Source organism: Varanus komodoensis, unplaced genomic scaffold (assembly GCF_004798865.1).
Source record: "Varanus komodoensis strain SLA01 unplaced genomic scaffold, ASM479886v1 scaffold52, whole genome shotgun sequence".
Classification (NCBI taxonomy): Eukaryota; Metazoa; Chordata; class Lepidosauria; order Squamata; family Varanidae; genus Varanus; species Varanus komodoensis.
The window spans coordinates 2,255,094-2,282,820 of NW_025336114.1; the positions used below are offsets into that span (position 1 = coordinate 2,255,094).

Here is a 27,727-nt window from a genome sequence, read left to right on the forward strand (position 1 = left end):
AACATATATATGTAAATATGATGAAGCTGTTTGCTCTGAAAAGCCTATTTAGATGAAGTGCTTTCCAGGTCCCTACCTTCAGTTATGCGGAATACAAACTATGCACACTGGTGATATTATTATATTACATTTATATCCCAACTTTCTTCCTCTTTCAGGGAATCCAAGGCAGCTTACAAGATTCTCCTTTCCATTTTTTCCTCACAACAATCCAGTGAGGAGGGCTGGGCTGAGTGTCTGTGAATGACTCAAACTCACCCAGTTAGCTTCATGGCCAAGTATGGACTAGAACCTGATCGTTCTCCCAAGAAATTCAACTGATGTTACATATTCTTGTAACAGAAAATGGTGAAAGTTAGACTGAGATACAAGCATGAGAGGAATTGTTGGTTTGTGACTGATACATTTCCCACATCTGTATCTCGATGAAGTGTGTTTATAACACCAAGTAACCATGGAAGAATTACAGAGAAATGTTAACCTCATAGCACAAATTCTATCAAATTGAATCATATTCTCAGGAGACATAAATACAGGACAGCAGCCACAAACTATATTTTCTACCCCAGTGGTTCTCAAATTTGGGGCCCCCATTTGGGACAGCAAGGCATCCAAAGAGAAAAATAGGATCTTTCAGCAGACAGAGTCTACTATACTCGAACCACTCCAGACAAAATCTGGCTAAATTCAGGCCTCTTTCCTTTTACCCCATGAGGCAAAGAACTCTGACTGATGCTATGAAGTTGACTGCAACCCTCTTCTTTCTGTCATCTCAGCCTGAAGAAGGAATCTCCAAGAAAATTGCTAATGCATTTTAACAATAGTTTTCTATGTGTGGTTTCAGGAGGAGGTCAGAAGTATCCTATTTGAGCAAACCCAATCCGTGGGTTTCTGTATGCAGCAGGAGAATGTATGTAACTCTATATGACAATCTTTGAACATTCATCAGTAAAAGTTACCAGATTTGGGGTTGGGAGAGTAAGTGAGTAGGAGCTCAAGGTGTTTTGAGTGATGTTACTCCTTCAACACGAGTATTGTTCTGTGAGCACAATGAATTCCAGTTATGACAGTGGCCCCACCTACGGTGGCAAGTAGTGTGTGGATCGCAGCCACTCCCAACTCATCTGCTAACTGATTCCTGGTGGACGGTCAACAGAGCTGAAAGCAGAGGTGCCAGGATCGAGGGCTGTTTGGTAATTCTCTGACTCTCTGGAACATGCTGCAGTTTGACACTTGTTATCCCAGGGTCAAGCTCCATTCCAAGGCAGACAGACAGTGAAGCCAGTGCTTTGCAACTTCTGCACACACACTCAGAATTTTAGACCCTGCCCAGCTGCTCTTGGACAGGGAATTCACGTTAATCCCACAACTGTACCATGTTCCTACAATGACACTACCATGTGAACCCAGCCTCTGAATGTACATTTCATTCATTTCTCAATGAAATGGTGGTGGGAGCAGCAGAGAAGCCACGCTGAATAATTAGTATGGAAGAGGGAAACCAATGGCTTTGTCCTGTTTTGTGGTCATGGAATGGTTCTTTCAGTGGAAAAGAATAGGTTATACAGTACACCTCATTTCCAAAAGGACAGGAAATGGGTGAACTTGCTCTGCTTTACTTCAAAAGGCATGTGTCTAGATAGGACACAGAATTGTTTTGTTTCAGATCTCCGGGAGATTCTCATGCCCAGTCTTCTTTTATGCTCAAGCTTCTTTAGAACAGGGTAAAGTTTCCTATATACATTTGCTAGAAGCAAGTTTCATAGAGTGTAATGAAGGTTTACTAAACTAACACAAAATCCTCAGTCCTAAGTACATTTAATCATTTATATATTGCTTTTCAGGTATAGCACCCACTCAAAGCAGTGGATATTTTTGGTTTTTTGATTGAATCAACTTTAAAAAGTTACTCCTGGGGCAAAAGGCAAGAGATTAAAGTTGGGGTCTCCAAATTGGACCATTAAAATGTATAAATTGTCAACTCAGCTAAAGGTTCTTGAGGCCACATTGTGGAAAGCTTCAGTCCAGGTTGAATCCAGTGGCTATTGCCAACAAGAGCACAGGAAGTAATAGATGGCTGTTGGAGCACAGGATTATCCAAGACCAATCAGATGCCTGCCCATTCTGCTGTAGGGAATAAGACCACAAAGTTTCCCAGACTTTGGATTGTATGAGACATGGCCAGACAGAAATGGTGCAAGTCAAGAAAAAATTGAGGCACCCTGGTCCACAATGCAGTAGGATGTTATTCCTGTAGTTCACATGGAGTAACAGTTGTTAAGGGCAAGACTTGACAGAGAATACAGTATGCACAGAATCCTGTTCAGCAGAACGCATGCAACCTAAGAGTCATAGTCATCTGTCAGCATCTAGGAAGCTCAGAGAAACACTTGGTTGCATTTGTTGCTAATAGATGCTATTATATCCAGGTTCCTTGTTTTGGCCTTGGGAGAAATATGGAGGACTACCATTCTATAGCAGCTGTCTTGAGGTTGAGAGTCCATGCATTAAATGGGAGCTATTCAAATATATCAAATGCCTGCTGCAAAACCCCAACAATAATATGACACTTGGAACAAGCTGTATAAACTCATTTTATTTTGAATACATAGAGCAGTTCATCTTGGAGTGAATTTGAAACCCTAATTTGAAACCATAAAGTTATTAAAGAGCTCTAAAAGCAAGTCAACATGACCATGTATGACATCCCAATGTAATCTTGGCCATTGTTATAGCTAAATTAGGCCAGATTCTTAAGTTCTTAAGTTTTTTGCTATAATGAAAGCCGTAACACAACATTTCCCTTTCATTTTGCAAGATAAACCTTGATTCTGTATTAGTGTTTCTATGGGAATACTTAAGTCTCTGCCATGTGCTGATGGTGGCAATTTTTGGGAATGAGAATGTGTGGATATTTCAATACCATCAGTTCATCACTGTCTTGATGGAATGACACAAGTGAATACAGACCCAAGAGTCTTCCTGGCTAAAAGGAGCTCACCCATCACCGCTACCATTTCTTGGAGGTTGTCTTTTTTAAAACTTATGTGAATTTGAATAAAACAAAATAAAACACAAAATAAATGCCTACAGTTTTCTTACATGAACAGATTTGTTATAAAAGATACACATGAAATGTATATCCTGATATATTTTATATCAGGAAAAATATATGACAATTGGTAGGAACTTAGAGTTCTGAAGAATGGTGTATAGATGCCACAGATGCCTGATTTGATATTTTAAGGGAACAGTTATGCATCCTTTCTTTCCTATTTACAAATGAATATGTGCATGAGGCTACAGACTCTTCGTAGTACTGGGAGCTGCCCACATAATGCATCTGAACACCTAAAGGCTCAAATTCTTTGGAAAGTCAGGGCTACAGGACGCTGCGGAGAGACTCAAAAATGGAGATAATAATAGTATGGTTATTTTCCTAACACTAGGGATGTCTCTTGCATATCTTGTAACAACACTGAAACCACTTCCAAACTTAAAATAAAATTATATCCTATCCTATCCTATCCCATCATATTTTACTGAGATTCTACCTTGCTGAGAAACAACCATTTTTTCCCTAGAGGGAAAATAAAGATCCAAGGCCAGTTCTAATCATAACAAGGCTGTCAAAGTCATCCTTGCTTGGCTCTCATACAATCAAAACATATGCAACATGCTCCTCATTTCCTGTCTTTTAAAAATGACAGACAATTTCTTATACTTTTGCCTTTGCTACCAGGTCTCATCTCCATGTGCTGCACCACAGCTACGAGTGAATGCAACAAAGTGAAATCCCTTGATGGTTCTGGGCATCACAAAGTTGTTTCTTAGCAACTTCCGTGATGCATATAATTTTGAACTCAAGGTACATGTAAAGATTTGCTCACGTAAGATTTTGGTCAAGCTTTAATGCTTGCACCAATAATGCTTGATCCAATAAGACACAGCACTACAGATTTTTACACATGCACACACACAAAACACAGTTCAAGCTCACTGCCATTACAAAATAACTTTCTGGAAACTGAAGCCCATATCTTGGTTTATAGCAGTGAGTTTACCAAAGTAAACACATGGTTTACAGCAGTGAGTTTACTAAAGTTAAAAAAAATCTTAAAGGACATAAACACAATCAGCTTGAACATAGAGCAAGAAAATAATTAAGAACCATGCATTCCTATAGTTAAGAATAAGGAGATCACCTACGCACACAAGCAACTGGATGCCATGATGCAAATATCAGCCCAAGGAAAAATGTTACGAACACGTTACTGTACATTCCCTAGGATAAAAACTAAAAAACAAAGCAAAACACAAGAGCCTCCAAATAACAATGCCAAATTCATTATAATGAGAACATTAGTGGGGGCTGTTCAATTAAGCCTGAGAAAGGGAGAGGGGAACAACTTAAGAGAGTTAGCAAAGGTAAAATAATGTTCATTAAAAACAGAAAAACAACCTGAAAAATCCTTTGTATTCAACTTCACACTCGTACATCATAATGTTCCAGTAAAAGCCCATTTTCCCTTGAGATAATAAAAGAATTGAATTTTTCCTTATCGGTCATCTATTTTTCTAGCTATAGCTATTACTCCCTCTCTACGGTTGCTAGGCAACAAGAAATATTAATAGCAGCTTTTATTAGCTTAGCTTTAGCAGCAGAGTACCAGAATGAGAAAATGGAAAACATAAATGTGTTACATAAATCTTTCAACCTTTCAGGGTTTGTGTTAGTCTCTGTTTTCATAATGATTTATTGAAGTGATGGTTCATTTATGAGAAAAAGGAGTGTGAAATAAGAAAACGGAACATTACCCTGAAGGACTGTTTGAAAATAAATAATTATAGGAGGTGAAGAAAAGCTGTTTAAAACCATTTCTTTGAGTTTTATAAAAATTTAAAAAGACATATTTCTTTCATTTATTGCCTCTGAGAAAAACACTAGCACAGGATTGCAAACAGGTCTCCGATTAATAGAAAGAAAATCTTCACCTAGAATTGCATTATGATTATTCCTCATCATGGGCTTATGGCAGAGAATTTAGTTTTTAAATAGAATCCCATTAATGAGCAGAATTTCAAGCAAGTTATAACCATGAGGGTAAAGGCTCCATTCAAATGGAGACAGGCTGACGACTTCTTCATAGGATTACAAGAAGCCTCCGAGTCCTGAACACTTCAATTTGCTTGCTTGTTCCCGTGTCAACAATGTCTGGCATTACATTTAAAATGCTCCAAATGCTCCAACGTTTACCTCTGTTTATTTTTGTAAGCCTGCTAATTTGGAATTCAATTTGTTTTGCAGCTTGATTTGAGTGGCTTTATGCTCTGTTTTATTGCCGCGGTCGCCAGGCCTGGAAACTGTACTGCTATATTTAAATGCTAATTTCTTTCTCATTGCACTTCACAGGTGTTTTTAAAACACCATAACTCAGGCAAGCACCAATGTTTGGCTTTTGCAGGAAGATGACGGTCATGGTCTCCGCTGTTTTGATGTTCTTCCTGGCTAGGATTTATTTTTCTTAATAATATAAGAAACATCACCACCAAAATCACAATAGGTGTACGCAAACAGAAAAATCAGCATCAGTGTTCTCTAAATCAGTAATAATTTATTATTTTTAAAAGCATTGATTATGTCCCAGGTGCTTCTCAAAACTAGGAAAAAAAATGCCAAGTTCCTGCTGGCCAGTTCACAATTAAAAACAACACCTACAACAACAATGACAAACCACCACCACCACCAACAGGTGAGTAGAAATAGTTTATTGTGGCAGCTGCCATACAGAGGCTGTTTTAAACCTCACCAGTGTGATTTTTTTTAAGCTAAGAAATGCATTATTCATCCACTGCGCCACATGAACTGTATGCCATAGCAAATGTTTGAAAGGCAAGGTCTCTGATGGAGTGGTGCACATGAGCAGCTTAACAGGTGATAATGGCCACGATGTGGTACAATTTGGTGGCCTCCGTGTCATCTTGTAACATGTACAACAGCCCACTTTCCTTTTTCTAAATGAATGACACTCACTACAGCTCTCTGACTGGGAATTTGCTTACATCCTCTCTCCTCTCCCATTGGATGGGCGATGCTTTCAAGCCATGGTTTGATTTCTAACTTGTAGTTTAGCAGAACCCTTAACTATCATTAGCAGTGATTCAATATAGACGAGGGCTGACTGTTAATTCACATGAGACTGGCAGGGACACTTAACTTTGCTTATGGCTAAACCATTGTCAGCATTTAGTTAGGGTTCTGTCCTCACTAACCACCAGAGCTGTTCTAAAAGAACGACTCATACACACAGAAACTTTGGTATGAATTGGATTATATGCAGATGCAGTTCATAGAACTACAGACCAGGTTCCCAGTTACACTGATGCTGTTTCCATTCACAGCATCAAGGAATGGCTGGTTGTGACTACTGTGGTTTTTTTTGCACGCACACCTTTGTTGGCTAGGGTAAGAGGCAAACGACAAGTTGCACTGTGTACTGCACAGCTAAAGCTTATCTTACTTTTTACTTCTCTTCTAAGCATGTAAGACCCCAGTTGGGATTGGGACAATCATAATCTGGGAGGGGAGGGCTGATCTTTCCTACTTACTCATTCCTCCCCTGAAAATTTATTCTTCCTGAAAGGGTGGGTTACAAAAAGCATCTATCAGAGTATATGGCAACTTTTTAAAAATGTTCCTGCAGTGGGTTTGCAGGAAAAACAACACAGAGGAGGGAAATTAAACCCACTCCTCCCAGAGTGTCCCAGTCCCAATCCAAATCAGGTCCACTACCACTTACATGAGGGGAAAAAAGTAAGACAAAACTCAGCCACTCACCACACAATTACATAACATGCAGTCTGGCTGCAAGTGATGCAGTTGCAGAGGCTGAGTGGCTGTGGACATGGAGTGTGTCAGCTGCATCCCACTTCCTTCCCTCTGATCTCCTGTCCTGACCTGACCACACACACTCTTTGAGAAGCCATAGACTGCTCGGCAAGCACAGCTGTCTGTCTTTGCTCACTTAAGAATGTCATACTAATAGATCAAGAGGAGACTTTTGCATCACTTTCATAACCACACATTTCCTGTTGAATCCATCTAAGGATAAGCTGCTACTGCTTGCTTTTGTGCCTTTTAGACTGAGGATGTGCAGCTCGTGGCCCTCAACCTAATTTGTGCTTGTGGACAATTATTCAACCCTCTGGCCAGCATGTTCTGCCCTTTTCCTGGCAGCCTGCAGGTGGAGGGAGGGAGGTGGCAGAAAGAGAAGGGGCAGAGAGAAAGAGAGTTGCAGAGAGAGAAAATGACAGGAAGAAAAACTGGGGAGGAAGAAAGAGAATGAGGATAGCCCACCCAGTTTGGTTCCTGCCCCAGCTCACTAACTCTGACCCTGCTCTCACAGATATGCGGCTCCTGATAGGCCAAAAACTCCCCACTCTTGACCCACTTGGCTCATATTGTGTTTTTTCCAACTTGCCTGCTCCTCCCCACAGGACTATGACGCCAGACTTTTATAATGGCACTTTGGAAGCCTCTACTCACAATACCTGCATTATGTTAATTTAAACAATTTAATGGAGAAGAGTGTAATATTTGAAGATGCCATGTTGTTCCTTTAACTATATCCAATACTATAATGTTAAATTCCATGTTGCACATCTAACCTTCCCTATTTCTGAGGACTAAGAAGAGTTCCAATATGAAGGGACACATAACTATCAAAAATCAAGACTGGACAAGCATTCTAAAGGCCCTAGTTACCCCATGGAAGTTCTGTGGCAGGAATAGGTCACTCCAAGGATGGTGATCGAAGCCCCCTATGTCTGCCAGCTTGACCAATCCCCATCAGCTGGAATCAATGCAGTGGGGAAAAGAAAGATAACCACTTTGCCTATTTGAACTGTTTGTTATTAATGTATATCAAGATTTTTGAATGTTCCAGTTAAGTGTATAATGCGGAGAAACACCCTGTTGTATTTCAAAGTGCAACTGTCTCAAACCCTAAATGAAATTATATCTAAACAGGAGAGGTTAATGCCACATCTATATGGTACAAGCAACAACAACCGAGGACACAAACATTCTAGTTCAGTAGTTTCCATTTACAACTGACCTGTTAAGGAAGCTCTGAATAAAAAAATCACTAGTATCTACCACAGTATCCAACAGGCCTAAGCCCCTGGAAATTGCAAAAATGAAGCATTCAGTGGCAGTATTTATAAGATGGATGTGCAAAAAATGAAGTTATGGAAACTAGTGAGCAAAAACATATTTTTGTACACAGATCAGGAATTCTATATATGTGAAAAGCCAATTAGAAAGATGAAGAAACTCAATATTCAGCACTGTATATATATTCAGTACCTCCTACCATGTTTTCTGTGATTTTGGTTTTTCTTTTCCCTGCCTCCCTGGTAGATGTATTCTGCTTGGAGCTTCCAAATGAAGTGTGCTTTTGGTCCAGGCCTTTCATCATACAATCACACTCACTCAGTCATGGAATTTTATAGGGAGCATAAACAGTGTGGGCTCCAGGTTTGGGCCCCCTACTCAGAGCCCCTGCCTTCTCACTGCCATTGTCATCAGTTGTTATCGCCCCTCATCCTCATTCTCTTTCTCACCATCAAGCCCACTTGCTTGGTTGACAGCCAGTATGCAAGTAGGCCATGGCATCTAATGTTCCTTTTTGCCCATCATCATTGTCTGGGCTAGAGTTAGCAGCAGCTAAGCAAGCAGGTCACAGTGATGAAGAAGTGGAGGAAATCAAGGAACTCTTGTTCATGGACCCCTGCTGGGATGAGGCCTTTGGCAAGTATTCAAATCTGCCAGTTTGATGATGGCCCTGGGTCCAGATGATGTCTTCAACTCACAAAAGTCCCATGTTTTTCCCACTGGTTCTTCCATCTTTTATCTTTGCATTTTAAAAATTGGTAAGGAAGAGAAGAAAGAATAGTTGAACAGCATGTTTGGTAGCACTAGCTGCACCTGGTTTCGCTTCTCAGTGCTCCTCTCAGTGCTCCTCATGTTAGGAAGAGCAGGAGAAGGCAGTCAGGTTTCCTGGACAGCCTATGTTCCTCTGGCCATCATAACAAGCAATTTATATTGAATTCAAAAGTGCACATGTGAGCATGCACACACACACACTTCCCCATTCTTCATCCTTCCCTATGCCAATGCTATGAGAAAATTTTGCTCTGATTTGCACAGTTTTCACACAAGCATGTGCATAGCATTCTGCTGTACCCATGGTTTTCTAAATAGGACCATTGTCTCAAAGCCATCTTGCTGCACTGTCTAGCATGGCAGAAAGCTGTTTGTACAGCATGGAACATTCTCCTCTTCTGGCTCTGATCTGTCTTTTGTTTCTGACAAATGAATGTATTTTCAAATCCCTCCTGAAAACCCATTTCTTGTTGACAGTTCTTTAACCCGCCTGCTCAATAGATGCCCCAACCTCCCCTTTTGCACAGTCAGTCTCTCAGTACTGCTTTACATTCTTTGCCAAGATGCTGAAAAGAACTCCCAGCTGTATCCAATATTATTCCTGCAAAATAAGCAGTGAAAAAGTACTCCACAACTTCTTGAATAGTATAAAAGGGCTGAAAGGGGCTGTTATTGTGATTTTTCAAACAATTTTTAATTTTTGTATGTTAAAAGTTTCTATTGTTTCATCATGTTGTAAACCACACAGAGAACTTTGGTATTTGGGCAGTATATATATGGAATGAATGAAAATGAAAAAAGAGATTCCTGATCAAACAAAAAGCAAAAACACTCCACTGCACAGATGAGAAATTTGTTTCATCGTGTCCCCTTTATGTTTCCTTAACTTCTGCTATTCTTATCCTCATCTCCTTATTTCATTTCACCTTTGCTTATCTCTTCCAATCTTCCTACTTCACACTCCAACCTTCGTTTCTTGCATTAACACTAGTTCTCTTGCAATAATTCTGTTTGGTACCTGAACTCCACCTAGGACAGTGAGACCAGTATTGAGACACTCCACAACACTGGGATATTACATGGTGCAAGAAGTACTTACAAACACTGCTCCTTAGTTGCTACTGTTGCATCTATTTATAACCTGCATTTCACCCAACAAAGTGAAGGTGCCATACATAGTTCTCTTCCCCATTTCATTTTCAGTTGCACTGAACACCACAATGTGCATGCATTTTTCAGCAGCTTCCATGTGGTAACATTTTACTTGTTCCCACATCTCATCTTTTTCTTCCTTTCCAATTTGGCAGGCAGGCCTAAATCTTGCCCATTGTGGTCACAACCTGTGCAATGAAACATGATAGCACAAAGTTTAAGCCTCACACAGACATGCTGGGATCCAGCCAGCAAAATGTCACAACCTGCACTGTTCTTTAATTTCCTGTGTGGCACAATTGCTGCTTCTGTATGGTCAGCCCCCGCTCTACACTGGCAACAACTGAAAGAGAGGGTTACATGAGATGAGCAGGCAGTGTGGTCACTTCCCATCCTGATGTCTCTCCTCATGTTAACGCTGGTATGAGAAGTATCCACGTTATCCAAACCCAAACTTAAGCAAAGATGGCAATCACACCATGCAAGCAAGCCTTGCACTGATTACTCTCAGTAATCAAAGACCAGGCTGTCCTTGGCCTTCACTGTGCTTATGGTGGCAATAACTAGCTAATTTTATTCATTTCATTTTTAGGAGATTTACACGCCATCTTTGAGGGCAAAGTTCTGCCACTGAGGCTTATAAAAGTAATTAAAACATCAAAATATACAAGATATACAATACACATAAAGTAATCACAAAACAAAAACGGGGGCAATTTAAAAGCTTATCATGCAACACTTCAACAAAATACAAACTGAAAGGTACAATTTTAAAAGCTGACAAACTTGGGGCCATGCCTCTATCTCCTAGGAAAGGCCCTGTTTGTAATGCCTGCCAGTCTAACAGGCCTTCCTAGCAGGTTAACAAGCAATATGTCAGAAGTTGGTTCTTAATGCATAGGTGCAGATGGACCTTCATGCTGTGAGCAGGGTTCTCCCCCCCCCCCCCCGTTTTCCTCCCCACTAGACTCAGGTGAGACCTTAGATATACAGTCTCACCTGAGTCTAGTAAATCTTAACAGGTTACAGAACAGTATACATCAGAAGTAGCTTTCCCTTTGAGGAACATCTGCCCATTTAAAGAGTTGCATACTAGCTGATACCCCTCCCCTCATTCCCTTCCTTTCAGAAGAACATTGTGGAATGGCTCCTGCCACCTGAGGGGTAAATGTTGGGAATGCTAGATGCTTAGTAACTGCTCCATTCATTTAGCCTGTTGCCTCATGATTGGATCAAGGAATCCCTTTCCCAAGGAAGGCTGCTTTGCTTGCGACTCTTCACCAGGTAACCCTGAAACCTACAAGTCATCTGCCTAACTCTGCCAGTCTACCTCCTCCTCAGAATCTATCTGAACAGACTGCAGTGTGCGAGAGCTGTCCCCTGTCTCTACATTTCAGACAACCTGTTCTGAAGGTCAAAACCAACACCCAGAAATGAATGTTCAGGGTAAATGGCAGAGTGTCGTGTTGTGTCGTGTCTTCTGACTGCCTGGTCCCCACAAGCATTCCAGCAGCTGCACTCTGCACCAGCTAAAGTTGCCAGATCATCTTGAAAAGCAGGTCCACATAGAGCACATTGCAGTAGTCTAATCTGGGTGAGACCAGGACCCATAGCCTCGTCAGAGGATCCAAACCTCTCGTCTTGTGATGAGGAGTCAGGGGTCACAAAAAGCATCACACAGTCATCATCTCACCAGCACAATGTTCAAAAGAAAGACCACAGGAGTTGGCTCTCCTAGGTGCAGGGCAGGCTGAACTTTTATACTCAAGACTGCCAAGGACGTAGACCATGAGGACGCTGGCATACCCCAGCAGATCCTAGATTGTTGCATCCTGAGAGTTTAGAGCAGGCCTATCCCGTTTAAGACACCACATGTCATGCCTCACTTCTCACAGCAGTGCCAACCAACCTGAAGCTGCTGTATTCCATTTCACATTTCAGTCTTCTGCTCCCAACATGGAACATGCAGACAACAGCCCTGTCTATTTTCCAACTCAAAACACAAGGGAAATGTTTTCAGGTGCCTGAAAAGGTGTTTATTTTACTTGAAAAGACCTTTATTCTGCTTGAAAAGGCTTGTATTTGGGTACTTGAAAGACTTTTTATTATTTTATTTGGGCAGAATAAAAGACTTTGCAGCATCTGATGATATTTTTCTCTTCTGTTTTGGAGCACAAAAGTGTCTTTTGCTGATTCCTAGCTTCCAGCCTCAGTACCACTTGGAGCTTTCTGAGGGGCTGATTTTTTTCCACCTCGTTCCCTGAGAAAACTGACTCAATATGAACTCTGCCCAAGATCCAATCTATAGCCAATCCTTATAGCTTAAGCCAGCCTGCAATTAAGGTAAGATGCAGCTGCCAGCCAGACCAAACTAGTAAACAACAATCCTATCTACCAATGTCACCTGTGCCACTATAGGTAGCTCCAAGTCTAGGAGAACCCTAAATTTCCTACTAGGTCTTTCAAGGATAATGCAGCCCCATTTCAATACTACTGACCAATTATTTGCTCAATGATACAGAACATCCCCTAGAACCAACATCCAATAGAACCAACAGGGCTGCACTCTCTTCATCCATTCTTGGCATAAGTTATCCACCAGCACGGTCTAGAGTGCTTTTGTTGTGCAACAAGGGTAGAAGGAAGATTTGGATGCCATCTAAAACTGCCTGAAGTTGTGGCACCACTACTCACTCCAGTACTTTTCTTACAAATAATACACTGAAACCTGGTCAGAAGTTACCCAAAATAGTGGGGTCCAAGCCAGGTTTCTTCATTGAAGCTTGAAATACCACCTCCTTCAAGGCAGTAGATTATCCACCTTCCCCCAAAGGCACATTAACAAGAGCCAGAAAGAGCATGGGTTTAGCAAGCAGCTGATAGACTTCAATGAAGCAAACAACTTGCCTACATCCTCAGGCTGCACAAGCTGAAAAGTATCAATAACAATATGATCTGGTAGTGTGCTGGCTACATCCATCTCTGACTCTACAATGACAGTGGCATCAAAGTGAGTACAGATGAAATTGATTACAGTTGGCTTCCAAGTGCTCTACCAGTTGACCTTCAACATTCAACAAAGCTTGAAATAGTAACAGTTAACATTGTGCAGAAGCAATTGTAGCAGAGAAGTAAGCTTTCCTCAGTGGCTCAGAGAAGTCACCAGAATTGACACTACACTAGCCAACCTTGGATCATGTTTTCCCTGAGGTCTTCTGCCATTTACATTCTAATTGTCAGACCAAAATACAGTAGAGTCAACATGACACTGTGATTTGGCTGAGGACATCTCAGGGTGACCCTATCAATAGTCTGGAGTGTTTCCTTCTTGCAGGCAAAGACATAGAAGAATGCTCAGCCAAATTTCCAGGAAAACGCCTCAAGGGGCTACAGGATGCACAAACATCCTGGGTCAGACCATTAAATTGGCGTCCCATCCTGAAAGTTTGGAAGTAGCATGTAATAGGCCAAAACCAAGCAGATAACAGTCTGTCCATGGCAACAGTTATTGTCAGCTACCTAGCCAAAGATCACCTTTTCCTAATCCAATAAAGGAAACTAGATTCAGTCATTTAAGACAGCTATGAAATCCCAAGGCACCCAGTCAACGCATGCATGTTGAAAACACCCATGAACAAAAGCTTTGTCATCCTTAACAACTCAAGCTGAATGTCATGCAGCTTGTACTGTAACAAAATCCCACTCCTTTCCTTTCTTGAGTCCCTAGTACCAATACAGACATTCAAAATTAGTAGGCAGCTGAACAGGGTGACAGAATCTTTATGGACTATAGCTACCACATATTTTTTTCCAACCCCTATCCTTAAACTAAAACTAGCACTGTACTCAGTAAGAAAAATAATTTCCATCAGCTATTGTCAGGCATAAAAAAATACTAGAAAAAAAATCAAAAAGAGCACACTCTGTCAAAGCCAATTCTACAGAAGCATTTAAACCAGTGGGGTACACTTCTGTGTATGATATTCATTACAGGTTCCCCAAAACACCCTGCATTGTGGATTAGGTGCTCCTGATTCTGCCTCGATGGAGCATTTTTAATGCTGCCTCAGCCACACATTCCTGACTTCTGGTTTTCTGACAGTGCATCAGGTCCTGAACCCTCCTCAGCTCTAGGGCACAGCATATCAGTGAAATTGACCATGCTGCCCACAGCTGCTTTCAACAGAAGCCATGAAACTATGCAACAAATTTCAACTAGTAAAACATCTAATGCAGTCTGATTTCCTGACAATAGTGGGAGGCTAACGTTATGTTTATAAAAATAAACATGTGTGGACCCCAAACAGTCTCCTGCTCGTTGTAACAGCATTTAACATCAGACAGGGCTCAAGAAGAGAAAGCAACAGATCAACTTCTGTGGTTACACCTCAACTTCTGAATTTCCTCCAAACTTTGCTCCTTCATAATGAGAACTTGGTGTAAGTAGGATATTTATAGAACCAAGGTTTCTTTTATAGCCAATGCAGCAGGATGTGATCAAAATATTGGCCACATTGTACTTGCTTTAACGAAGAGAACATTAAGTTTCTTCATATCTCACAGTCAATGGAGATGAAAGAAGAAAAGGTCTGACAGGTGCAGAGAACAGATGAAAGGTAGTATGCAGAATGCTGAATCCTCTACCCAAGTTTAGAAGTTTCAAAATTTAACAATGTGTTTTTCAAGTCACTCTATCAAATATGTGTTGTGCAATCCACCAAGCACTGCTGTTGCACACCCTCTATTCATTTAGCTACACTTGCATGGAAACCTGGTATGACCCCATTAAAAATGAATAAAAGGAGGGCTGAAAGAGCAGTGCTTGCTGGCTTAAACCCCCTGGATCCTTACAGCAAGCCCCATATGTGTTCATGCAGGAATAATTCTGACTTTATTCAGTATGGCCCTTTCCCAGGTATGATGATTGCAGCTAGTATATGATAGAGACTTGCTTGAATTTCTAGCTTTGGACAATCATGAGAACTCAGTGGTCTTACTCAGCAAAGGCTACAAGTGATCATTATAACTGTGCCCTGAAGAAGTATCCATGACTCTGACTTTGTGCTAACAACGTTTTATAGCTTAGATGAATTAGAACCAATAAGGTCACAGTGGCTCAGTTCCAACATCATTTCCAAACATACTTAAGACCCTCCTACCAGTTTCAAAACCAAACACCTATGGTTTAGATTCCACAGCTAGCTCTCTGCTTCCATTTTCGTGTTGACTTTTTAGCAACAAACTTCTTAAATGCATAACTCTGTGGTGCAGCAGACTTTGAATGTAAAGTGATAATCGTAAATATGATTGGCCAATTTGGGAATCATGAGAAACGGTAGTATGCAAACCCACTTCAACCTACTGTTTCTGATTCTGGACAAGAATCAAAGCTCAATTTGTCCATTCAGAGTTAGGCTTCATTAACCATCTCTTAAAATGATGTCTGCATTGAGCTACTGCCTTACTGTGCATTTCATTGGACTGGACCCAGCAGGCTGATTCCTCTGGTGGATTCTAAGAACCAGCCTCCCACCCCACCCTGCCCAGTTACCAGCATCAACTCAAAATCTGCACCAGAGTGATCAAAAACCTTCTAGAGCAGATTTTCTGCCAGTGCAAAGGGCTGCATTGGGGGGAAACAAGGAGAAAGTCCCAATGTATAGCAAACTGCTGCTACACCAACATCGGTTGTAAGTCAAATGTTTTTCTTATTGCAGCTAATTGCCATACAGTAAGTAGTTTTAAAAAGGATCTATTGCAGGCTAGCAATTAAAATATTTTGTATACATATTGATGATCTGAAGAAGGGACCATTTATTCTATATATTTTGATAATAACAACATGTAACAGCTTTGTTCTGTTTTGCACACTTCTATCCACATTCATCTTTCTATCCCAATGGAACTACACAATAAAGTAAGGGAAATACAGCTTCTGATTACTAGCTAATCAGTAATTGTTAACATCAAGAAAAATACGTAGCATGAAACAAAAATGGAGGTTATGGTTAACCCTCTGCATATGGGTATGATACTTTCAACATAACTTCACATATGCATAGTGTTAAAAGCTCCATTTCTGAAAACACTTACCACATGCTGCAAATAGTTACTTCTGTGCAGTCCCATGGACCTCAGTGGAAGGCAATCTAATGACTAAAGCAACAGGGTTGGGAGTTAGGGGAAACAAAGGATCTATTCCAAGCTTTGCCAGTGAATCATTTATTCATTTATTTATTTTATCCCAAGCCCTTCCTACGTTTAGAACAACTAGATCATGCTAGTTCTCTGTGTCCTTCTAATTTTCTATCTATAGAAGAAGGACAATCATTCTTATCTGACAGGCCTTTTGTGGGAATTATTTATTCATCTGTATGTATTGTTCTGAAGATGAGTTGGATAACAGGCACTAATGAATAGCTGCACATAACCTGTACAAGTTACCTTGTACTGTACACATGATTTGCACATGTCCATACAAGGTAAGTCCCTCTTGCTCCTAAATGATCCCAGTTTTTGACCTTGGCTATTGGGTCAAAACATATTGGGCTGGGGGATCCAAACTTCTCTAATGAAATATTAAAGCACAATCAAATATCTTGGGTTAGATCCAGAGAGGGTGAATTGCACTTAGTTCCCATTAAAAAGAAAAGAACTTAAGTCTTGGTTACCGTGTCCCATTTTTAATGGACATCTTACATTTTACTAACTAGCTCTCAATCCAAGCACTTTTCTTTGCATCCTAGCCTCCTGAAAATTAATGCACTGTTCTTCCACAAAAAAACCATAATAAATACTAGCAAAGGTTTAACAGAGATGAAGAGTATAGTACACACGATCTTAAGCAGGGTTGCTAGTTAACAGTGTAGGGGTACCTTTCTCTCTCTCCAATAGCCCCAGTCGCAAAGGCAGATGTAGCCACTACATCTCCTAAAATGCTCATGACTGAGTACCTTTGTTCATTTATGATGGAGCAGGAAAGCACTCTTGTTTGTTTCACCAGGCAAGAAAGGAGATTGGCTACTGGAGTAAAGCTTCCGTTGGGTCCTGCTTCAGAGCAATAAGAATACTAAAAGAGGCAGGAAAACCCCTGAACTGCAGCCAAACAGTCCTGCAAGCAGAAGTGCACTAAAAGTCCTCCTACCTCTGACTGTGTTTAGGTATACCTGAGGCTTGGCACACAATGTATGCTTTCCTTAGGTCCTAGATCTTTAAAACATCAATCTTTAAATCAGGATGATCCCTAAGAACAAATATGTCCTTTTACAGCATCTAGCTTTTGCATATTATTTACAAACAAGTATATGCATGCACATGTGCACACATTCACACATACATGTACACACACCAACCTTTTTGACTCCGTATTGTATATTTAAAACTGATATTTCCTAGCATTGCCTTTGGGTGGCAAAATGCTGTCTTAGAAAGATTCTGACATATGCCATGTTTTAAGATTTTTGGAAAAGAGATTCTGTGACAATAAATAGACGCAGTTTGTTTCACCAGTATATCTAGTCATGTAAAGCTTTGACAGACACATACATGGAAGGTGTTAATGGAGACAAATTTTGAAACTTGTTCTGTTCATAGGATTTAGTCTCTCTCTGTTCTACATGCAGTTTCTATTAACACCACATAAAAATTATTATTAATGCTACCACCCTGAGACATTGTGAAGGGCAGGATATAAAAGCTATAAATAAATAAACAGAAATTGTATGGTATATAACTGGACTATATGCTACCCATCCATGAACACATAGTGGGAGTACTGCGGATGGAAATTTCAATAGAAAATAATGGCCAATTTGTGGTGACTGGAAAGGAACTAAAAATAATTTTAACAAAAAATAGACATTTTGATGTCTTTAGAAAAGATGTCTGACAGAAAGATAGAAAAGTTTACATGCTGGGCTTAAAATTAAAAGACAAGTTTCTTTGGCAATGGCCTCTTAGCAAGTCAGAACCTTAAAGGTATATCACATTTCCCTAGCCCTCCATTTAAAATGAACTATTCTCCATTCACAACTGACTGGAAAATGCTAACTTCTCCAGTTTTCCCCCCTCTTTTTTCATTTTCATTACAAGGGGGAAACAAATCTTAATCTTGCTATTCTATGCTTACAGCACACTAAGCCTTCTTCTTATCTTTCTGAAGCTCCGTCCTGATTTATTGTCATGATGCTGCATTTGTAAAACAGAACCATAAAGTAAGGAAGAGAACATTTCCCAAGGACTACTCCAAAATAAATTATTTCAGATGTGTGGAAGCTGCTTAATAAATCCCACTATTCTTGTTTCTTTGGGTATTTTAGAAACTGATTTATAAGTGCAATATCTCCTCTCAAAAATGAGACAATCAACACAGGATAAAATTATCATGTTATGAAAATAGGGGTCAGACATTGGGGCTGTGCTTTAAATTAAACTGGGGGGGGGAATATCTTTCATATGAAATTGACTCTTTTGTCTCAGAAATGAATGTTTTAATCAACTCAGCTGAAGAGAAGCTCTAAAGTAATGTTTGATTTCATACAAAGGTGCCTGTTGGTTTTGAGATAGCCATGATAGAAGCAAGGTTCACTGAATATACCCATTTTAATTACAAATAAATGGGAAGGCCTCCCACAAATTTAGGGGATGTGTTAGTGTTAGGAGGTTCAAAAGGTCTGAGTTTTCCCCATTTCCTGCACTACGGTCTCCTATGCACAGAACAAGAAACATATGTTACTTTTTAGCTGGGAGATTTGTATAATTACCATTAAATTAACTGGACAAAAATTGTTAGAATCTAGCTGTATCCCAACCCTTCCTTCGAAAAGCAATATTATTTCACAAAGGCATAGTTTAGATGTAATATCAGGCCATGTCTTGCATAATCTATAGTTTGATCCAAACTTTTGATTTGTGTACAGGCAAACCATTGCTCATGTGGCATTCCTCCCCTCCTTCACTCTCCCATTTATATGTAATGAAAACCCCATTTTGCCCAAACTATGGTTTGCAAACCAGCTTCAGAACAGTTCTAGATCTTGGACATGGAACCATGCACAAGCTATGAATAGATGATAACCATGGTTTGGCTTTGTAAAAAGCATGGTTTGACATGTCACACCATGCCAAATACATTGTGAGGTAGGTTAGGCTGAAAATTATTTGCTCAATACCAACTAAACTTCATATTATATTAGCAGCTTGAACTTGGGATTCCCACATCCAAGCTCAGCATTGTAGTTCCCACACTATGTTGGTCAGCACATGTTACTAATATACAATTTAAGCACCAGTAAACCCTTTTCTCTCTTGTCCCAGTGGCTTAGCAGTATTCAGCTTCACTCATGATTCACTTGCTGGCTCCCTGTTTCTGTATTGTTATTGTTTTAACCTTAATGGATTGTATTAATTATTTGTTGTGGTCTTGGAGGCCAATAGCGGTGGAAAGGCAGGATATAAATGTTTTAAATAAATAAAATGATGCATCCAAGTAAGTAAATATTTCAGAAACCAAAGATGGAAGGAAATTGCAATTTGATAAGATTGCGCAGTAGTTTCCATACTGCTCATAAAACTATGATTGATGCTTAATGCAACTTTTTAAAAATTCTCCCATGATGAAATCATGTTTGCTTTGGTCTCCTTGATAAATGTTTAATGTTTTATCCAGAAGGCTAACGTGGATCAACTTAACATCTCACAATAAGAAAAAAGTAGTGATTTAACTTATGAGCATATAATGGATAGCAGGTTGGGGGAGTTGTTTCCTTCAGAATTATTGTTTATTTATTACATTTATATCCTGCTTGTCTCTTTAGAATGTAAGCTCCTTAGAATGTAAGCTGATGGAAGTTAGTGCTCCAAAGCATGTGTGGAGAAGGAGGACCATTTACTACTTAATCCTCCCCATGAAATGGGGTGAGGTCGGAGCCATGTACATGACCAGAGAGAACCCATTTTGCTCCAGTCAATTAGGCATTGCTATTGGGGTGACCAAATGAGGCCATTAGTTCTTCTGCCCTGAAGCCTTCCTGTTACCATAAACTTGTATTTATGGAAAAAGGAAAGCAAGAAAAGACTGTATCGGGTAAAGATTTTTAACCTGTAGAGATTTTATCTGTCCTTATAAAGATATTTGCATGGAATGTGCCAGTATTTTTAACAGCCAGGAAACATATCAACAAAGCAATGAGCAGAAGACTTGGGGAAACTCTCTCTCTCTCTGCCTATCAAGCCAAAGCAGGCAAAAAGAATACAGCATGTATAAAGGAGTTCCAAAAGTCCCAAACCAATATGCATGACATTATATATGCAAATAGTGAAACATAAAACCACAACATGAATACATCTTGATTATGAACAAGGGCTTTTAAATAAAATAAGACAGAAAATTTTAAATCCAAACTTGCATGGAAAAAAATTATAAGTGTGACCATACCAATAGCTATGAAGAAATCAACTGTACAACTTCTAATTTCTGACCTCCCTCAAGTAAAAAATCTATTGATGGTAATTCACCGTCTTCAATTTGCCAATAAGGCATGCTTCCTTATGAATACGTTGATAAATTAAACTGTTCGTAATGAAAATAAGCAATACAAAATGGGATAAGGTGGTGCATTTCTTGGGCCAATTTTCATATGCAAAGGAATATGGAAGTTTTCAGATATGGTCTGAGCTAATAGAATGGAAAGGGGCAGTTATATAATAGCAATATAATATATTATAATTCTTAATATATGCTACAGGGCTCTGCACTGAAATAAGACTCTCCATTCTGCAGTCAAGAACATTCTAAATACAATTCAATTCAGAAGCAGAGGGTGACCTTGTAAAAGCATCACCTTAGCTAACTTGTAAGCAAGAGGTCCTGTTAGTTTGATTTTAACCTGGAATCAAACTAACAGGACCACTTGCACACTATACAGAATGTTAGTGGTGCAAAGCATCAGGCATAAAAAGGAACACAAGTAGAAAGAGAAAGGTTACTCACAGTAGGCAGCTGACTAGAGAGGAGGTGTCCATCTTGGCTTAACATATTAGACACCATAATGGCTGGAAGGTCCATATTCTGGTAGGAATATGCTGGTATGAGGCTATTTGGAGGGAGACTGTGGCACAGTGAGTGATATCCAGTTTCATGATCCACCAAATGAAGGAGGGAAGGGTCTGGGAGGTTGGGAGGAGTAATAGGAGGAATCTCATAGTCTTCATTATTTTCATTCTGACCATTGTATGTCTAAAACAAAAATGAAATAGAAGACATTCTTACAAAATATTTCTCACATTTTTGTCCAAGGCAAAGTGAATTTGTTCATCCCAGATATGCAATCCACCCATGCTTACTGAGTCCTGGAAAAGCTGCGCAAGAACAGACACAAGTTCTTATAATACCCTCCCAGAGAATATAAAAGGATCTGACATCAACCTTCTCCTGTTCCCACCCTTTTTCCAACCCACCCATTAGTGGTTTCCCAGCTTTTGTGCAGGCTTTGCCATTCTGAAATGCCTCTCCTATGGCTTGATTAATGGCAGTAAGTGCTTTGAGCAAAAAATGAGGGCATTTCGACCATTTGCCTAAGAGCTTCTCCAAAATGGAATTTGACCATTGAGTGGAAAGAGATTCCACACCCTTGAACTAGACACATACAAAGTTTTGCTTGCTAGAAAGCGGGGGATTAACAACATATTAATTCATAGGAGGCTGGATGACATAAGAATGTTTAGGGAAACACTATTATATGCACTTTACATTTAAAAAATGATCAGGAACTGCACCAGCAAAATTGTCTCAGATCTATAAATGAACCTTAGTTTCAGGAATAAATACTGAAGGAAGACTGTTAGTGAAATATGGGAACAAAATGCAATGCATTCAATGATAAAGAGGGAGCTTCTCAAAATACTTAATAACCTTATTTCTGTAGTAATCTGTGTTCTTCTGGGATTTCCTGTACAAAGCACTAACTTGTCCAGGACACTGTGTTTCAAAGAGAGATTGAGATGGAATACAGAACATGAGATTAAAAATAAAAAGCTTATGCCAAATGATACACAGTATTCACTACTATGAACCCCATGAGAAACTCTGGACTTGAAAGAAATTGGAGGGTAAGGGACACAAGTCATTCTTGCAACTTTTTGCTCAAGTCATTCTCTGCAACTCCTTCCAGAAGTGCTCTAAAGGATTCCTCACAAACATACCCTTCTGGCAAAACTGCAGAACAGCTTATCAGAATGAATCTTGACACCTTCCCCCTGCACACATTTTGAAGTAGAAGGGCATGGTCCAATGCATCTTTTAGCACATCTAGTTCTTTTTTTTTTTTAATTGTTTTCTTTGTTTAAACTGTGTTAAATTTTGTATTCTGCCATGTTATACTGTATTATTTTAATTCTATGTTCTGCCCTATTTTATTATTAAATTTTAGCTTTGTGCATTTGATCTGACACCTTCAGCTACTGGACAATGTGAAAATGAAATAGATATTTACATAAGTAATGGCAGGGAATGCTGGAAATTTTCCTGTCTAAACATGCATAGGATTGCTCCTTAGCATACCTCCCCTCTCCCATGTCCTTTGTACATTTTCTGTTGTATCTATTCAATTCAATGACAAAAAAATGGTTGAAGGTTTGAATGAAGTTTATGCTACTCAATCAGCATTAGGATCAAAGTCATACATTTCAAAACCTGAGCAGACAAATTCAGGTAAGAGGGTAAAGTGCCATACTGGCAAGTATTAACAAGCAACATCTGCTAAGAAAGTGCTGGTACATTGCACTCACTCTCTATATATGTTTTAAAACAGATATTCTGAAATATAAGAAAAGTAAATATTGGGGGTAGGGTGGTGGGGAGTGGATAAAATTCTGCACTCAGGTAAATGTACCTAGCCTAATTAATGTTCATGCAGTATGGAAAACCTCTGCCGTGGTGGGTACTCCAATGCATGCAGGATCTTAGCCTGCCTCATTCATTTTTTCAATGGAGGCAGCTGTTCTATATAGGTTCTATATAGGTAGAGAATTTATTTATTATTTATTTATTTAGAATATTTATATGCCGTCCTGTCGCGAAGGCCTCAGGATGGCTTACATAAATAAAATAATATAAAACATAACACAAATAAATTACAGATCCACACTGGATCCATTGTTGGAATAAAAAGGTCTTAACCTGGCACCAAAAAACAAATAACGACGGCACCAGGCAGACCTCTCTGGGGAGCGCATTCCATAGATGGGGCGCCACCAGAGAGAAAGCCAGGAGCTCGATCCACCCACCAACAGGACCCCTGTCTTGTCTGGATTGAGCTTCAGTTTATTGGCCCTCATCTAGCCCATTACCTCCGCCAGGTACCAGTTCAGTACAGCCACTGCCTCACCTGGATCAGTTGAAAAAGAGAGGTAGAGCTGGGTATCATCAGCATACTGATGATTCCGCAGCCCACACCTCCAGCAGTTTCATGTAGATATTAAATAGCAAGGGGGACAAAATGGAACCCTGAAGTACTCCATGGCATAACTGCCATGGCACAGAGCCAAAGTCCGCCAGCACCACCTTCTGGAATCGGCCGTCGAGGTAGGAGCGGAACCACTGCCAAGCAGTGCCTCCTACTCCCAGTCCCGCCAGCCTATCCAGAAAGATACCATGGTCGATGGTATCGAAAGTCACTGAGAGGTCCAGGAGGACCAACAGGGATGCACTCTCCCTGTCTCTCCCCCTGTCTCTCTCTGCACAGGTCATCATGACCAAGGCAGATTCAGTACCATACCCGGGTCTTAAGCCAGACTGAAATGGGTCCAGATAACCAGTTTCATCCAAGAGTGCTTGGAGTTGTCCCACCACCACCCGTTCCAACACCTTGCCCAAAAATGAGATGTTGGCCACTGGTCTATAATTGGCGGCCATCTCTGGATCCAGGGACACCTTCTTTAGGACAAGCCTGATTACCACCTCCTTTAAAGGAGCAGGCACCCAGCCGTCCCTCAGAGAGGCACTGATGACCTCCAGGATTCAGGTACCAATCCTGTGTTTGGCTTTGGCCAGTAGCCAAGACAGGCAAGGGTCAAGTAAACAGGTGGTGGGATGTACTTGTCCAAGCACCTTGTCCACATCATCAGGCTGCAATAACTGAAATTCATCCATTAATATCTGACCAGATGGAGTCATTGGCACCTCCCCTAAAGGATCTGAATCACTTGTGGAGTCCAGCTCGTGACGAATCTGAGCGATTTTCTCCTTAAAGTGCTGGGCAAAGTCGTCACAGTGGGCCATAGAAGGTGATACAGGATCTTTCTTAGGGCCAGAATGTATCAATCCATGTACCACTTGAAAGAGCTCCGCTGGACGGCACTGTGAGGAGGCAATGGAAGTGGTGAAGAAGAAATTCCCTCACCGCTGTGTTATTTCCATTTAAAAATGAATTGGGTAACTATTGCTGTGTCTGTATCCACGGGGAAGGAATCAGCTTGCACACCAAAGCTCATAAAGCCTCAGTGTATTAGATCAGTTGTGTTCTGCAGGAACCAAAATCATGCGATAAAATACAACCAACCAGTGATGTGTTTGGTGGATGGACCAATGTCCTGCACCCAAATGAATGATTCCATCCACAATGAAAGAAATTTTAATTTGACAACATACATCACACATGCATTGTTACAGGTCATAGGCTGCATCCTAAGTTTGTTTAGATTGCATTAACTTTATGTACTGGATTATGCATAATAATTATATGAAATAAATAGTGCTGTATTTTAGTGTATTTACATATGCTCCAGTGTTCTGTATATATCACAGTACAGGTCCAGAAATTCTATATGTTGTGAAGCTTTTTTAACAACAGTGTGGGCAGCCACTGAGTGTGAAACAGCTTCCCATGAAGGGCAACTGGGAGAGGAAATCCTTTCCATACCTTTAAGCCCTGGGAGGTGGTAGGACTGTGGCTGATAGTCTTCCTACAACAGATATCAGCAGAAGCACCTATCTAGCAAGCAATCAGATACTTCCACAGGGTGGCCTGCAGTACAATCTGCTTCTACTGTGCTGCTCAGAGCTTAAATGTGTACATATCAACGACTGCTCTCCACAGAACAAATACCAGTCGCATTCCCTGCAATACGGATGTATTCCAAAAGCTGTCCCCGACACACTCAAACAACCGTTGTATTGTGGCTGCACAGAGCCAGAGAAAATGCTAGTTTCCACTTGCTTCGGCTTTCCTGAACAACCCAGAAATATAGTCTGAACCCAACATTCTGGAATGTTTATAGTTGAACAAGTCAGGGTTTTAAACCATGATTATTGTTGTGCACGTGCCTTGTCCAGATGTCACAACAATCCAGAAATTCCTGGGTTATTTAGGAAAGCAGAAGTGACAAACATATGAGAGGCAGCACACTCAGTGCTGTGAACAAATAACTATGATTTTAAAAACCCATAGTTAACTGTTCTGTGAAATGAGGCTCATTGAAAGCAATGGGGCAACCATTGCATACTTGGATCAAAGTATGTTTTATGATGCTTGAACATGCAAGAAGGCCCTAGGCCAGCTAGAGAGCCTTTCCCTTAACGTAATCATTACTTAATTTCTTTGATCCATAGGTAAATGACAGTTTGAAAAGTATATACAATGTGAACAGGGGATACTTGTAATGTTTGAACACATGAAGTTCTGATAATAGACCCATTAGAGTACAAATATGTTTGTTAGGGGCAACAAAGGGAACCAAGAACATGATTTTGACCATTATAAGTTAAATGAATTCAGTGGATCCCCCATTTATTTTTTCCTCAAAGCTGTTTGCTTTAACAACTCCTGTAACCCTTTGGATTGCTAGATTTAAACTGATAATGAGAAAGAACAATGCAAGCTGAATTCTCAGTTTATTTCCTCAAAGAAGGAATTGGTATTTTATGGCTGCCCTTCCACACGTCACTAGAACCCATTGATTCAGTCAATATTTTATAAAGCATAAGAACAATCATTCATATTAAATTATGTTTGGAACCATTCTAAAAATAGTTAGTTACAAATCAATTACTGGAGGAGGAGGTGAGAGAGAAGAAACTTGTATTTGCCATTTCTGATATGATAGAGTAGAAAACTGATTTCTTGAACTTCCAAAAGAACAAAACAAAAGGTCTAGTCTGCTCAGTGCCTTTATTTGCACAGTCCAATAAACACTGGTCGATACCACTTAACAGGGATTTGACACCTCTTCTGTAATACAAGCAACACCACCAAATATACTGCAGGAGAGATGGTCCTGTCAGTTTTACCCATTTCTTGGCATAAAATTACTTTAGAAATAATGTTCATGAACCAAACTACCAAACTTTCCACTTCCATACTGAACTACAACTGGTAGTTGCCTAGCATTTAGTCTAAAACTGGCATCCACAAATATTATTACTGCAGTATTACAGTCAATTCTTGAAAAACTGTCATATAGAAATAACAAAATACATCACATGTCTGTGAGTTGCTTCTTTGTTTCCCATTCTGTCCCCTGCCATCACTGTCAGACAAGCCATTTAGAGCACAATGAAGAGAGCCAGTTTGCACTTCAAAGTAACTCTGGCTTACCATGCACAAGCAACTGAGGAGGTGATTAATCACTCCTGATTAGTATCCCTGCCAGCAGGAGGACCTAACTGAAGTAGGGACCCTCTGTCCATGGTTTGTTTATACTTGCTTGTTGCTCTCAGAACAAGCTAGAGACATAGGCCAGGAACGAAAACTATTCTGGCTTGTTAGGTTAGGTTGCTACTTTGCAAGTATCACTAAACAAGTCATGCGCAGAAGTTCCTTGGTTTACTTAGCTGCTCTTCCTAGCAGAAAAAGCCAGTGAGATATGAGAATATATAATACAATCGCCAAAGTCCATTTAAAAAGGCAGTGGGCAAATCAACACAGTGCAGAGTTGACAAAGAACAAATTGGGGTATCCTGCTATAAAAGTAAACAGCAATTACCTGAAAGGGTAGAACCCAAATGACCCAAGAAGGATTGAAGAGGGAGCTTGTAGATGGCAAAACAGAAGAAAAACAAGGAGAAATTATAAGGATTTAAAAAATAACAAGTCAAGTATATAACAACATTAGAAGAGCCATGCTGGGTCAGACCAAGGGTTCATTTAATCCAGTGTTCTTTTCCCACAGTGGCCAATCATCTGTACATGGGAAGACCATAAGCAGAACATGACCACAGCAGCACCCATCCATACAAGGATCTGATGTACTGGCACAATGCCTAAAAGGTTAGTGAGATAGGACTTCTCTTTGTGGAAGCCATGTTGATTCTTTCTCAGCAGGGCTTGTCCTTCTATATGCTTAATAATTTTACCTTTAATAATGCTTTCAACCGATTTACTCACAACAGCTGTTAAACTAACTGACCTGTAATTTTCCAAATCCTCCCAGAACCCATTTTAAAAATTGAAGTTACATTGGCCTGTCTTCAGTCATCTGTTATTGAAGCTTATCACAGGGACACATTACATATTTTTGTAAAACAATCAGCAATTTCCTATTTGAGTTCTTTAAGAACTGTAGGATCAATACCATCGAGGCTCAGTGATTTATTAACTTCCAATTTGTCAATAAGGTTCAGAATTTCTTTCT

At 40.1% G+C, this 27,727-nt stretch overlaps 1 protein-coding gene across 3 annotated transcripts in view; it reads right to left on the reverse strand.

The window, feature by feature from the left end:
* The window catches only part of TOX2 (TOX high mobility group box family member 2), a 250,921-nt gene that overhangs the window by 99,950 nt on the left and 123,244 nt on the right, over nucleotides 1-27,727 (reverse strand). For 2 of the 3 annotated variants that reach the window (XM_044447516.1, XM_044447515.1), the window contains exon 3: nucleotides 21,090-21,335. In XM_044447516.1, the coding sequence (XP_044303451.1) occupies nucleotides 21,090-21,335 (246 nt within the window). Of the gene's footprint in view, nucleotides 1-16,192; nucleotides 16,256-21,089; nucleotides 21,336-27,727 lie in introns of all 3 variants that reach the window. The other variant, XM_044447514.1, reaches the window with a different exon arrangement.